This window comes from Diplotaxodon limnothrissa, linkage group LG12 (assembly GCF_057381915.1).
Source record: "Diplotaxodon limnothrissa isolate DT_005_m linkage group LG12, D_limnothrissa_male_GT1.1, whole genome shotgun sequence".
NCBI classification, from domain to species: Eukaryota; Metazoa; Chordata; class Actinopteri; order Cichliformes; family Cichlidae; genus Diplotaxodon; species Diplotaxodon limnothrissa.
In genome coordinates, this window is record NC_140607.1 from 34,003,532 (window position 1) to 34,016,241 (window position 12,710).

The following is a 12,710-nucleotide window of genomic DNA, read 5'->3' on the forward strand; positions in this document are numbered from 1 at the left end:
GTTATTGTTGTTAGTGTTTTGTTGGTTATGTCTGTTTTCGTTTTTGTTACAGTGCACTGGAGAAAAAACATCTGAGAGGTGTGATCCACCGGTGGTGATATGTTGATATTTTGTGAGTTCATGATTTAACAATCAGCTCTTTAAACAAGGCCTGAAAGATTGAAATTTAAAGCGCTATAAAATATTATTACTGTAAACAGTTGCAAAGTGTGCTTCTCCATGATTGTAATTGGCTTGGGAGAAATTCACTTATAGGGAACACTGAGAAGTTCTGAGTCTAAAAGGATTGCACCGAGTCAATCCGGCCCAAAAAAAAACAACAAGGAATTGTTTTCCTTTAAAATGATGACGTCATCTTGCTGGTGATGGATGCTCGAATAGGTTGCGCGTGAGACTCCATTATCAGCAACATCTGGTATGAATGTGTATGGAGGTATGCATGTGAATGGACTGTGATGGACTGACGACTAAAAGCTTTGACTGACTTGATACTGAGACAATGACTGCACCCACTTTAGGATTAGTAAATGCCAATAAACAATTCACCCAGCCGACAAGAGAAGGGTGGATGCTTCGCTTTGTTTTGTTTTGTTTTTTCAGGAGCAGGAGGATAAGAGAGACTGGAGGAGGAGACTCTAGCTTCACATAAGTATGAACTGCAGACTTAACACTGTGGTTGCTGATTTTGAGTTACTGATGTTTGCATTAAGAAAACTGTGCTATATTAGCTGTGTTTTGATTAAGGTATCATGTTATATTATTGGGAATGCCAAATGCTACAGTGGAGATAACTATTGATATCACTCATGACTGGAATATGTTATTATTAACCATAGCAGGCCACTGTAAAAAAGTCAATTAAATTTTATAGAGGAAAATCGCCAAAATTTAACAATACCTATGAATGACTGGCCACATTCAGAATAGAGATATGCAATGATAAACATTGGTCCACATGATTTAGGTTCTCACTTGAAATAGTAAGTTATTAAATGTAGAATATAATCGACAGGGACATTTGATAGGATGTGGTACTGCAAAAGAACAAGAGCAAAGTAAATAAAGAAAATATTGTGTTTAGTTTGGATAAATTCAAATTAAAATGTACCATTACACTCAGAGGATCAATATGGAATAAAACATATGCAAAATTTGTAGGAAGTACATGACTGATAACTGTTCTGTCCTGAGCGTTTGTTTCTAGAGCACCCACTTGACCACACCAACAGTTTCTCGCCACCGAGGGGGGTACTTGTAAAAAGAATAAAATAAAAATCTGAGTTTAACAAAACATTTTAAATGTAAATATCAAGCTTACCTTTCTTTTTCCATGAAATGTGCTTGTGGGCACGCCAGCCATTTTGAAAAGGTGGGCAAAGCGATTGGCAAGGCCACACCCCCACACATGTGATATAATTTTAAAGGTACTGTTGCCCTCTCTAAGAAACATCAGGAATTAGAGGAGTGGCAAGTAGAGTATGAGAGCTACAAGCAAAAACTAAAATGTGTACTACAGTGTGCAAAAATGAAATACTGGGTCATCAGGGGGTCATGAGGGACATTTATAAAACTAAAAGTCCCACTAACCTTAAAGTGCACTTGAAAAGCTCACACAAGAAGGTTAACCTAGCTTACCTAGAAGACCTCATCAGGGGGAGCACACTCCCCCTTCTTGAAGAGCTCACCCACTCAACCCGCATCCCCAGAAAACAGCTAACCCCAGATAAGACAGCGTGATGTATCCCGAGACAACAGGACTGGGACATCTAAATAAAGGTGTGAAACAATCGCCTTCAAAAGGTTATCAATTCACTCCAACCAAAATTAGGACCACACGGTGCGGCAAGAGTTAATAGTTATTAGTCTCAACACCCAAGGATAACCAGAAGAGCATGACTGATATGATGGAACTGGGATTTTGTTACACTTAATTTTTGCAAAACACAAATAAAACTAAATTGAAACTAAGGATTTTCAGAAAATAAAAACTACACTAAACTAGCAAAGAATTGGTAAAAACTAATTACAACTGGTAAAAATTGAAAATCTGGAGTCGAAACTAAATAAAAATAACAACTAATGGAAATGGCGAAAAGTTTAAAACCCTGGTGCAGAGATTGGCAAATCTGACCAGGAAACGTTATAAAATGGATTGTCAGGATAGTCAGCGTTAAAGCCACTTTTGACAGTCCATACTAGGATGGCATTGGACATCTTCGGGGCAGAAAAGGGTTGGTGTGACCAAGGTGTGGTTTGGCTTGTTGTATGTACATTTCAAAATGTTACAGCTCTGGATGGACCAGTTACCAGATATGATGTCACTAACCTTCTCTTTTAAGTGTCTAGCTCCAATGAATTGACACATGGGAGTGTGTCAAAAAGGGGGAGTTGAGTCCGAACATCAAACAATGGTGTTATGAACATTTTATGACTTTATTTGTGTGTTTAATAAATTAGCGATGGTAAAACTTAAGCTTATAATGTGTTAGACTTAGAAAGGGTTCACTAATTTTTTATTTCTTTTACACACACATAGATTATGATTAGAATAAGTCCTGAACATAATATTTTAAACCAAATTTGAATCATTAGAAGAACAATGGATAACAATATTAGATTATCAAGGCTAGGGAGAGAGGTGTTTTGGTTTTCTGTCTCTTGCAGAGAAAGGAAGAGACACCAGACGGGGACCCGGAGATGTGAGGACCCTTCACAGCAGGGACAGATGTAGGGACTGCCGAGACAGCAACTGGGGTCAAGTGTCATGACGTTTGGGCTCCTGGAGAAGATGGATCCCACAAACACAGCAATAACCATGAAGGGGTTGGCGAAAACCAGGAACACCAGACCAACGAGGTTCGAGAGGCTCTTGGCAAAAAGGGGGACACGCCGGTGAACCCAAAACACACAGATCCTTGTTTGAAATCGGGGCAGAATAATCCCCAGAACTGTGCAATGACTAAAGGGTGGTCTAACCCCGGAGGTCGAAGAAAGAAGCTGAGAATCACCCAACTGGAAGACACTGGTAGCTGCAGCAATAAAAATAAAGGTTAAAAGCTCCTTAGACAGAGGTTCTAGTCTAAGTACATTTGAAAGGTATAAGGGGGCATTAAAATGGGAGTGGAAAACTGGAGCACCAAAATAAAGCTGTGGGAGAATTGGGGAGTGATGGGAGAGTCATCTGTAACTGCTGTTATGGTTGTAAATCTAACTTTGCTTGCATCTGAACTGCGTGAACACAGAGGTCATCCCACATATGGTCCACCCGTTAAAGGGGGACAGAGGGCCTCAGGATCAAGAAAACTTGGACCTTGCGACCCTGGAGTGCATGTTGTAAGTGATCTCTTTCAGAGATCAAAAGGGGGAATTATTAAATTATTCTGTTATTATATGTTACCTTATAGATGTAATCAAAGTAGTTGAATTAGAATACTGCTGTAGATCACATTATACCCTTTAATATAGAGTGTGTGAGCTGTATGTAGTTTAGTTCTCATTATACTTTTGAGTTAACAGAACATATTCACATATTAGTTCATTAGATAAATGTGCATCACTCTGTATCCTTGATCTGCTGGGAATGTGTGACACTGTTTTCTTGACATGCTTAAGTGTTGAATCATGAAGAGAAGGTTGTAAGCAGGAGACTCTGTGTCTAAAGACAGGGGAGATAGATAGACCACATTCCACACCCCCACCTTACAGAAAGCAGAGAAACAACTGCCGAGGTCATAACTTAGGCGCTGTAACAGAGAAAAAATGTGATGTTTTGGCTTTTACGACTAGCTGGGGGCCACTAGAGACTATAAAAAGCTGAGCAACCCGTCACCATTTTGAGACATGTGCCTGACCCTCTGGTGGCATCTCTCCCGTCCGGACGTTCTAATGCTCTTATTGTTGAATTGTATGGAAATAAATGATTGTTGATTGAGCATTGATACACCGAGTATTGTCCTTCCTTCAGCCCAAAGATTCAAAGAACTGCGTGTTTTCAACACCTGCCACCCAACACTAATAGGCTAGAAGATTAAAGGATTAAAGATTAAATGTAGACGTACTCCCTTACAAAACGATAAAACCAGTTTTCAGAATTGCCAATGTCACGAATCCAGATCCTTCAGTAGTTCCTCTGCATTCCTTCCATTCGTTGGTTTAGTTAAACAAATGTTTGCTGGTTTATTCCTGCTTTGTGAGGTTTGGCATCCAACTACTTGATCTGATTAGACACAGTCATTCAATTTTTTAAATTCCTAATCTTACTAAAATCTTACTTTTTCTCATTCCATGCAATCTTTCAGACAGACCACATGTTGATATATGACTGATCTTTTGCTCACTGTTTTCTGAATGTATTGTGTGATCACAACACAATACCGAATTATCTAGCTGGTCGATAACATTGTTATTGTTGCTTTATCCCTTTGCAAAGACAAATACAACTCATAAAGTCAATCTATGTGTGTGCACCTCGATTTATTTCTGATTTTCACAAGAATTTGTTGTTGGAAGTTTTGGGATCCCATGGCTGACTGTGGGGGAAGTCACGGACCATCTGGGAACACTACCTCTTGCATAGTTGAGAGGAAGAGGGCTTACCTTTAGGACCACAGACCATCTCCCCTATATAATCAAGAAGATCGGAAATATATTGCTATATTTTTTGGGTTTATAAAAAGGTTAAATAAATAAAGACAAATATTATTGTTCATATTCACAAAATCCACCTAGTGGGAGTATCCCCCACAGAGGGACAAAAGGACCCCCTGATGATCCTCTAATCCCCCCGGGCCAAGGTGTGAAACTGGGCGTGGGTCCCAATCAGCCAGAGTTTCGGGTGTGTTCATTGTGAAACCTGGCCCCACCTTATCATGCGAATTCCTGAGATCAGATGGCCCAGGATGTGAGTGGGCGTTAAGGCATCTGGGAAGGGATCTCAAAACTGGATTATAGATGGCAGAGAGTTGGTGTCGTAAACCCCCGCCTCTGTTCAAAGATGGTCGCTCACAGTGGACATAGATGCTTCTTTCACTCCTCTTTCAAACCATCTGTCCTCTCTGTCCAAAATGTGAACATTGGCATCCCCGAAAGAGTGACCTTTATCCTTAAGATGCAGATGGACTGCTGAGTCTTGTCCTGTGGAGGTGGCTCTTCTGTGTTGTGTCATGCGCTTGTGAAGTGGCTGTTTGGTCTCTCCAATGTAGAGGTCTGAGCATTCCTCGCTGCACTGTACAGCATACACCACATTGTTAAGTTTGTGTTTTGGCGTTTTGTCTTTCGGGTGAACCAGTTTTTGTCTGAGCGTGTTGCTGGGTCTGAAATGCACCGGGATGTCATGCTTGGAGAAAACTCTCCTGAGTTTCTCTGATACACCGGCTACATAGGGGATGACAATGTTGTTGCGTCTGTCCTCCCTCGCTGGTGTCTGGTCTTCTTTTCTGTGCCTCTTTGCTGACTTTAAGAACGCCCATTTAGGATAGCCGCACGTTTTGAGTGCTAATAATTCATATTAGTTTTTCAAGAAGCTTCTCCCTTTACAGTAACTGTGAAGCAGGTGAGAAAAAATATAATCCTGAATAGCCACTTTATCTAAAACTGCGGTGACAAAAGACACCGATACATGTGATCTAACAGCATAATGACGATCCTGTTCTGGACATACTATATAGCCCTGCGTCATGCAAAGCTTGATCAGTTATTATTGGCTTTGTATAGTTGATTGGTGGTTTTGTACTTTATTTCTGTTTTTTTCTAATTGCTTTAAAATATGTTTATATAGCAACACGAATGGAAAATACTATGCATGAATAACATTTTGATCAACAGTAAAACTGTCAAAATCTTAAATAATCTTAAATACAGCGATGTAAACGTTGATAGATACCTAGAACCTAAAAATCCAAATTCCTATAATTAATTCACTCAATGTTTTATCTCAGTTCGACTGTTTTAAAACATGTGCACACCAGTCCCAGATAACCAGATGCACTCATTTTTGGCATTTTTTGTAATATCCTGACTGCCTGCAGGCTTAGACCAACTGAGGAGCAGGTCCACAGTCTCAACTTGGTTCATAACATTTAAGATAAGATAAGATAAGATAAGATGACCTTTATTAGTCCCACAGGTGGGAAATTTGTTTTGTTACAGCAAAAGTGCAAAGATATGTAGCAGAAATGAGAAAACACTGGAATGCAATAAAATACAATAGAATAAAATAAAATACTATATACAATAGAATAAAATAGAATAGAATAATATATACAATAGAATAAAATAGAAATACAAATACTATATACAACTGAGTAGGAAAATACAAGAATACAACTTCGTCAGAAGAAGAATTGCACAAGAATTGCACATATAGCATTTACTGCATACCAGTAAAATACCAATAAATGTTCCCATTACAAGTAATAAAAAAGAGTGATTTAATATGTGTCAAATGTGTCCACACCCTTCAGAAGTACGCATGATTTTCCTCACAACACACTGTTCTTATTATTCACCTCCCTGAGGGCCTTCTATGTCAGGCTCACATGCTCTGTGAGTGGATGAGTGAGATAAAGCACTTCACATCCAGAGTAAAGTAAGGTCTGTATTGGTCAAGGTGGCAAGCAGTGTAACATATAATTTTAAGGTTGATGGAAGAAGAGTACATAATTGGATTTAGCTTGGATTAAGGCCTTTTTCCACTTTACAGCAGTGTTTTGTCCACTTGTGGCATGAGGAACTTTCCTGTTTACTTGCTGTGGTTTGTCACAGCTGAAAGTTTATAAGGGTGACAGCTTTCAAACAACATCTATCCAGTCTTCCGTTGTTTGTTTAAGTGTGTCCCAGACGTTTAGTGCTCAATTTCCATTTCAGGGCTAATTAGTTTTAAAAAAAATAGTTACAAAAGAAGCAGATGTCTCTGGAGGTAATGCAGTTCACTTTCTGTTCAGTTCAGTTTTATTTATACAGCATCAAATCACAGCAACAGTCGCCTAAAGGTAGCACTGAAGTGTGGAGCTCTGGCATTTCCTCCTTACTCGTTACACTTGTGCAATAAAGTAAGCAATCCACATGCAGGCTGTTAGGATAAAATCAATGATTTTACAGCAAAGAAAGCATTCATGCAGCTTTTAAACCGGGAGGATCAAAGCCAGGCTGTTTTTTATTGACGGTGGTGAAAATAACACCTTCAAAGAACGCTTATCATTTTTTTCAAGTGATAAACACTACAACGACTGGGAGTCATGGCACTGAAGCAAGATTGTAAATGTAAAGTAATAAAAAAAATGAAAACATGTTATCAAAAGTTGAGTCCTAATTTCAAAAGAGACCACAACCTACAGAAAAAAAATTCTTGATGAGTCAGACTCAGAAGAGTAATATTTAACTGTGTGTTGCTCCACACTGTCTCGCCCGGTTCCTGCAGGGTGACTTCTGTCTTTAAACCTTGGTGTTATCTGAAGCATTGTGCAATAGGTTTATTAGCTTCGTTTAGTCAACACTGTTATATGAGAGAAAAAATATCAGTCATTATTATCACCATCATAAAGTCTGAAATAAAATGTTTACAGTATAGATGGATGCAGCTGCCATCGCATCATTTTTTTTATTGGAAATTATGCAGTTTATTATATCATTGCACTCTGAAATAAAAGCATAGTACAAATGAGTAGTTGGAGTTAAAAAAAAAAAGAAATCATGGAAATAAATAAATAAATAAATCCTAAAAGCTTTAGTTAAACTTTAATTAAAGGTGCAAACACTAGCAGAACATGCAAACTCCACACAGAGGCAGATCCCTTTACTGGTGTAATAATGTCATTTCAGGCCCTATAACAAAAGGATTTCTCACATATGGAATGAATAAAGTATTTTTTATCTTAATTGCAGCCTGCAGCTGTCACGGCCAGGCGGATCAGCTGCACGCTGATCAGCCCTCTCTGTTTCTCTTCCTCTTCTCTCTCGCCGGGGCGGAACTCACTGTGGGTTCATGCCCTTGGCCCACGCCCTCGGGAGATGAGACCCAGGTGTCTCATTAAGGGGAGCAGCATTTAAGCCAGGAGGTGACTGCTGTTCGTCGCTGGATCGTTGTCTACCACGCGTTAGTAAAGTCAAAGCTACAGCAAGTTTAGTGAAGAGTGTTTTCCTCTGTGCATCGTCCTTAACCCTGTCTATAGAACCTCTTGGATTTTTCCCCGTGTGTTTCCCGTGTGGCAGTGTTGGAGTGTGAACCTGTGATCGTGTGAGTGGATATTCTGAAGAACGTATGCTTTCCCTTGGACTTCCCTGGAGACCCCTTCTTCCCCCACTCAGCTGTATATAACACCCCCCTGCACATTCTTGTATATACACCTGGTGACTTGTAAATAAACTCTTCTTGTAAGCATCAGTACCGGAGTCCTGCGCTTGAGTCCTCCTTCCAACCGTAACAGCAGCAGAGTTTTCTGCTGAGTTTTGGACAGTCAGTCACCTTCCAGTTAGTATTAGGAAGGAGAATTTTAGAATTTTAACATTAAACACTGTAACTGAGCCCTGTAACCTCAGTCATGTTTTGCATTTCTTTCTGCTTAGCGTCATGAGCTGACTTGGCAGTGTAATATTCCAAGTGATTCCAAGGTTCATCTGAGGACCTGTGAGATCCAGCTGGGTTTGTGTCCTGGAATGTAAAACCTTAAAGCTGAAAGAGCGCACACTCTCTTTTTACCATTGTCACTGTCCGAATACGTATGAAAGTTTTTGTACACGTCCAGGATTATTGTCAGGTTTGAATGGTTATAAAACAATAAAAGATAGAAACTGTAAACCTTTACTTTTATGGCCATTTTTTATGCACTTTGACTTTCTCATATTTGTTTAACAATAAATGCAATTGTGTATGTTTTGTTTTAGGATGCTTGTTATGTCAAAGAGACTAAAAAGTTTCCACTGACAGCTACACAAAAGCACAGTGGCAACACGAGAGAGGAAACTGGGCCCGACTGGAATCTGACCTCACTCACTACACATAAATAACTTCATACCTATCTACCCGTGTAAAGGACTCCATCAAGAAGAAATATCTGTTTATTAACCTTCAGGAGTAAGCGTTGTGAAATGCATTCATTCTTTTGGGTTTGGGTGGATATATTGAAGTATTAAGCAAGTTTCACTATAGCTGGACATCACTAAATATTCTCAAAAAAATCACCATAGACATTTTTGTGGAAAAACAAACAAAAATAAAAGCCGCCCAACAGTTTTGCAACAATGTACTTACTAGTTACACAAATGTAAGAAAATACTCTTTAGCCTAGATAGCCACTGTTGACGCATGCAAAGAGCATTTAAGGAACATTTTCACATTCAAGGGAAACTCTGCTGCCATGAAAAAAGGTCAATTTACTGGCAGTGTGACATTTTAACTTTAAAAAGAAACACCTAGCCGGATGACCTCTGCAACCAGGGAAACAGGAAACGAAGCATAAAGGTCCCAGCGCGGTACTGTGTTGATCCAGATTCGTATTGCAGAGTTTGTGTCTGTTCCAGCAGCTCTTTGGATAAAGAAAAAAATATGAGGCATTTTTTGGGAGCTCTATTTGTCTTCCAGATACTTACTGCAGGTTGTGCTATGCTCAGTGACACAGTCTGCCTGGATGGAAAAGCCACCTGAACAAGCAGAATTCATCATGAAGAGAGAGAGAAGGTAAGATAATCCTCAAGATGAATGAGCACTTAAAAGACTTATTCTCAGAGCCTGGAAATCACCATCTCCTCCACTGTTTAGGGTTTGGCTACGTGAGATGGTTGCACGTTTGTATATTGAAGAGGTTCATTATTGTCTGGCTGACACTCATTTTAAGTTTGTTGAAATCTGGGGCCCTCTCTCAATCATATTAATGGGGATTCAACATAAACTTTAACCCATTTGACTGCACTTTGTGTTTGTGTGAAACTGCACTTCTGCCAGACCCTGATTCCTTCCTGGTCTTGTTCCCCACATCTTCTGGACTTGCCCTGTCTAACATGGCTCAAGAGTTGGGAGTTCGCCTTGTAATCGGAAGGTTGCCGGTTCAAGCCCCGGCTTGGACAGTCTCGGTCGTTGTGTCCTTGGGAAAGACACTTCACCTGTTGCCTACTGGTGGTGGTCAGAGGGCCTGGTGGCGCCAGTGTCCGGCAGCCTCGCCTCTGTCAGTGCGCCCCAGGGCAGCTGTGGCTACAATGTAGCTTGCCATCACCAGTGTGTGAATGGGTGGATGACTGGATGTGTAAAGCGCTTTGGGGTCCTTAGGGACTAGTAAAGCGCTATACAAGTACAGACCTCACACAGAAGATCATCTTCTTTGGACACTGGTATTTCTTTGAACTTTTGATTTGTACTGGCTAATCGGTGTATTTTTTCTTTTCTTTCCTGTTTTCCTGTTTGTTTTTTTCTGTGCTTGAATGTTATTGTTTTTGAATCTTGTGTCCTTTGTCTGGTGTGATTTTATGTAACTTCGAACTTAAAATCTTATAAATAAACATTAAAAAAAGATGAATGAGCACTTTACTCACTTTGGCAAGAACTGCTTAAAGCTGGTAAGATCATAAAGTTCTAAAATAACACAAATGAGAAGCAAACACATGGCAGCAGAGGTGTTTTTACACTTTATTTTCCACCTTATAAAACAGAAGTTGTTTATCTTTTATGATTATAGCCTTCTCAAGACAAAATGCAGGAGCGAAGGAAAAAGACCCAACAACAACACAAACCACCAGTAGACCACATTCCTTGGTGTGCCACATATTACTGACGGCAGTAATAACTAAGAACTTTTTGCCAGGTTCGTCAAATCTCTAAAAAACCTCGTGTACTGCAGCCACTCTGCATGCTTTTGCCGCCCTTCCTTTCTTATCATGATAAATTCTGCTGCAGTTGTTTCCTTTGTTATTCAAGCCAAACATTTCAGAGTGTGAGACCAGGAAATTTATTTTAGGTGTGTCGCTGGGAACTTTCCTTATAACAAAAACAAATTTCACACCAACTTCGGGCGCCACAGTGTCTGATCATATTAGGGGCTAACAACTCATATCGTACAAAAACGTGGTGTGTAGTGCTTTTTCCGAATTCTTCACTATGTTTGTTGTGGTGCCGAGAACAAACCTTTGTCGCTGAGCGTGGCATGCGAAACAAACAGAGAGTGTATATTGCAATCACAGGGGAACGATGAATACGAAAATCTAAAGAATTGGGATTTGTAATAAATTCTTTTTAAAAACATATGGACAATGTTTGTACAGTTTCTTTGAGATTGGCCAGTAGTCTCATCCCTTTGCACCACCTGTAGTTTACAATATGAAAAAAAGAGCAAAGTTTTATTTTGTGCTTTTACCACCCAACCCAACTACCAAAGCATTTTTCTCCCTATACCAAGAACACAAAATTAGCCAGCCAGACTAATCTCCAGTTTGTAGCTCTACTTAGTCCAGCTACTTTATCAAATCACAGCAGGAAGAGAGAGTTCTGCTTGGATTTAGCTAAAGATAAACTGTCTTCCTCTTCAGTTTGTAGACAGAGCGGATTGTAGTAAATGTGTGCCAAAGGCTGTTGGTGAATGCCTGCAGGACAAAGAGCACACAGAGGAATAATTAGGGAAGGCTGCTGCAAAGAATGTGAGATACATATAGTGAACCTGCACCATTTTAACCCTGGGAACATTTTAAAGGGAACATAAAAAGAAGAACTAAGTAAACTAACTTACATACATCTACTTTGCCTCATCTTTGACTTCAGCCAAATCCCGCTTGGTGTCACTGAGGCTGAGATATTTCTGAGATATGCAGACGTATTTCTGCGGTTGACACGCAGTTTTGAGGCTGTAGTGTTCGCTGCCTCCATGGTTGTGCTTCTCAAACCAGTACTCCACTGAGTCACTATCCAGCTGATCCAGCTGAACCAGCTGTAAACAGATGTAGCAGACGTAGAGATGTAAAAAAAGTAACTGATACAAGTCTACATCTGTAGTTTTAGATTGAATGATCGACAGGGAGACGGAGAGAGAGAAAATGCATTGTTCTATTTACCTCAAGGGAGTGTTTGTCCCCCTTTAGGAAATAGTCTTTCACCATATTGTCACGCTTCAGATTGAATTTAAAAGCTATCCAGTTGTATGAGCGGTGTTTCTCTATGTAGACCGTATGATCATCTAAAAAAACCAAACAAAATAACATTAACTTTACTTCTTTATTAGTGACACAATAACCCATTTCATGCAATAAATCAGTGCACATATAAAGCTATCAGTGTAAACAATGCTGTTTCCTGTTTTTGGATTGCCACTTAGAAAAATCTGAATGATTTTGCTGTTAAAATTCTTACTTGTTTGGGAGTCAACAGCACACAGCTTTAGTCCATCGTAAAATTTCTGGACTTTCACAAACTTCCCATCTTTAATCTTCAGAACACGTGAATTCATCCTGTCAGCTCAGAGGGGTTCTGGCACGAGGAGGAGAACGTTAAGACCAGCAGAGATCTTAAACAATAGAAGGTACACAGACTGGACTCCTTGTTCAGTAATTTGACTTAATAGGATTAAATGTTTGTTCCTAGTTCATGAATGCTTTCTGGAAATGATCTTAAGTTCCTTGCAGCTTTGAAGGTTTCCAGCTTGTGATTTATTTCTGTGATTACTGATATATCCATCTTTAAAATTAGAGGATAAGAGATTAAAAAAAGTCCTTTCTTGAATAAATTTCTTATGGAG

The 12,710-nt window shown here is 39.6% G+C and overlaps 1 protein-coding gene across 2 annotated transcripts in view; it reads right to left on the reverse strand.

The window, feature by feature from the left end:
• Positions 1-10,626: 10,626 nt before the first annotated feature.
• LOC146621723 (uncharacterized) overlaps positions 10,627-12,710 on the reverse strand; it is a 2,595-nt gene continuing 511 nt past the window's right edge. The window contains exons 2-5 of one of the 2 annotated variants that reach the window (XM_085366839.1): positions 12,326-12,442; positions 12,031-12,152; positions 11,713-11,906; positions 10,627-11,565 (exon numbers count right to left, since the gene is read on the reverse strand). In XM_085366839.1, the coding sequence (XP_085222965.1) occupies positions 11,715-11,906; positions 12,031-12,152; positions 12,326-12,422 (411 nt within the window). In that variant the 5' untranslated portion in view covers positions 12,423-12,442 and the 3' untranslated portion in view covers positions 10,627-11,565; positions 11,713-11,714. Of the gene's footprint in view, positions 11,566-11,708; positions 11,907-12,030; positions 12,153-12,325; positions 12,443-12,710 lie in introns of both variants that reach the window. The other variant, XM_085366837.1, reaches the window with a different exon arrangement.